This window comes from Seriola lalandi, unplaced genomic scaffold, assembly GCF_002814215.2.
Source record: "Seriola lalandi dorsalis isolate HSWRI2012SDOR001 ecotype SW California unplaced genomic scaffold, Sedor1 jcf7180002001326, whole genome shotgun sequence".
Classification (NCBI taxonomy): domain Eukaryota; kingdom Metazoa; phylum Chordata; class Actinopteri; order Carangiformes; family Carangidae; genus Seriola; species Seriola lalandi.
In genome coordinates, this window is record NW_019471985.1 from 28 (window position 1) to 1,795 (window position 1,768).

The following is a 1,768-nucleotide window of genomic DNA, read 5'->3' on the forward strand; positions in this document are numbered from 1 at the left end:
ATCTGCATAGAACTGAATAAGGAACACTGCAAATTGCAGACAGACTATTTGATGGCATGTTTCATTCAATAATTATTAATTGCAGCCCAACCATGTAGCCATGTAACTCTAAAAGTTTTTGCTCTTTATAAGAGGATTAAATCTTCTTCATTAAATCTTTCAGCTTTCCTTTTAGCTATGTTTGTGAGAATGTGTGTAAGTGTGTGTGTGTGTGTGTGTGTGTACCTCTCCCTGTGTTTCTCCCAGTGAGTATCCAGAAAAATCTTCCCACAGCAAGAGAGTTTCTTCAGTTTCCTCCCAGGCCAGACTGTCACAGTCATCCTCAAACTCACACTCCCTTCTTGACAACACACACACGCACACATTTTAGATGTATCAACAACACAGTGTTTTAGTGTTTGTATTTTGATCATCTTTGGCTGAAAATGACTTACAGCTGATTCAGCATCTTCTGCATCTGCTCGTTAATCTGATTGGCCGATGTGCTACACGACTCCTCGTCTTTACCCCCGCCTCCCTCGCTCTCAGACATGCTCAGTTCATCTCCGTCCCCGCCCTTTGCTGACTGGCCACTATGTTTCCTGGCCCGGCGGTTCAGAGTGGAGGGGGGCGTGGCCACCTGCTGGAGGAGGGAGATGTGAGAACGGAGACAGTTTTATTTATAAAATGAAAGATGATTTTTTTTCATCATCACAGACGAACCTGGAACATGTTCATCATGTCCTCGCAGTTCCTCTGCTGGGCCACATCACAGAGGCGGGCGGTGATGTCGATGCGGCGGCAGATGTCCATGTCCACTTTCATGGCCTTTTCCTGGATCTTACTGTCCAGATCTGACAGGTTCTGCTGGAGGGACAACATCCCTCTACTTTAATGTGATTACAATAATCTGAAATAACCTCACCTTTGTGAGGTTGTCAGGGTGCAAACTATTCTGTGGTAACAGGAAACCATAGATAAAAAGCTTTTTTTCAGCTTGTGAAATCTTTCATTTAAATGACTGAAAACATAAATATTTAAATATTCAGGTTTAAATTTATGAAATCCTTAATGAGTAAACTAAAGATATTCTGGAGCCATTTCTAAACCTTCCTGTCAGTTTCAAACCTTTTTCATTCTTGGACTTACGTTGCTGACGAGACCTTTGAAGAGAACGAGCTCGGCCTTCAGCTGCTTCACCCGAAGAGCCAACTCGTCCTGACACACCTCACTCTCCTGCAGGTCCTACAAACAGATAACATTGGTGTTTGTGATAATAAATATTACAGTTGTCTGCACATGAATGTAACTGTGCTGTCAGTTTTACCATCAGAAGGTTCATGGATTAATCTCAGTCTCCTGACAATATTTTCTGCTTTACCTATCACGAACAATCAAAATACAAATATGAATACTTTGAGTTTGGTAAAGATGTTTAGGACTTCACCTCAAGGCGGGTAGAGATTTAACATTTGCTGAAGAATGGAAGATATATATCTTATTATATTTTGTATATAGCAATGTAAAACCTGGAAACAATTTTCTTTTCAAGCTGGTATGCAGAGCAAATGTCATTTCTTTAAATAAAGAGGATGTGGCTACCATTCAAAAGCAATTTCTACATGGCAATGCTGAAGCAAAATTTTCTGATATTATGAGATCATTTGAGTCATATAGTTGTGACTGCTCTTTAAAAAACATGGTTGACAATTTCCAGAAAACCTTGCCATCTGTTCTGAACACTGTTGGTCCACTAAAGGTTAAGAAGGGGACGAGTGACAGAATCTCC

General features: G+C 40.7%; 1 protein-coding gene across 1 annotated transcript; it reads right to left on the reverse strand.

The window, feature by feature from the left end:
• Window positions 1-225: 225 nt before the first annotated feature.
• LOC111664054 (non-homologous end joining factor IFFO1-like) lies at window positions 226-1,224 on the reverse strand (the record flags this gene model as incomplete). Its single annotated transcript, XM_087176476.1, has 4 exons — window positions 226-340; window positions 435-622; window positions 703-846; window positions 1,129-1,224. Coding segments are annotated over 4 exons (543 nt in total), but the record flags the coding sequence as incomplete, so codon positions are not given.
• Between the last annotated feature and the right edge of the window lie 544 nt (window positions 1,225-1,768).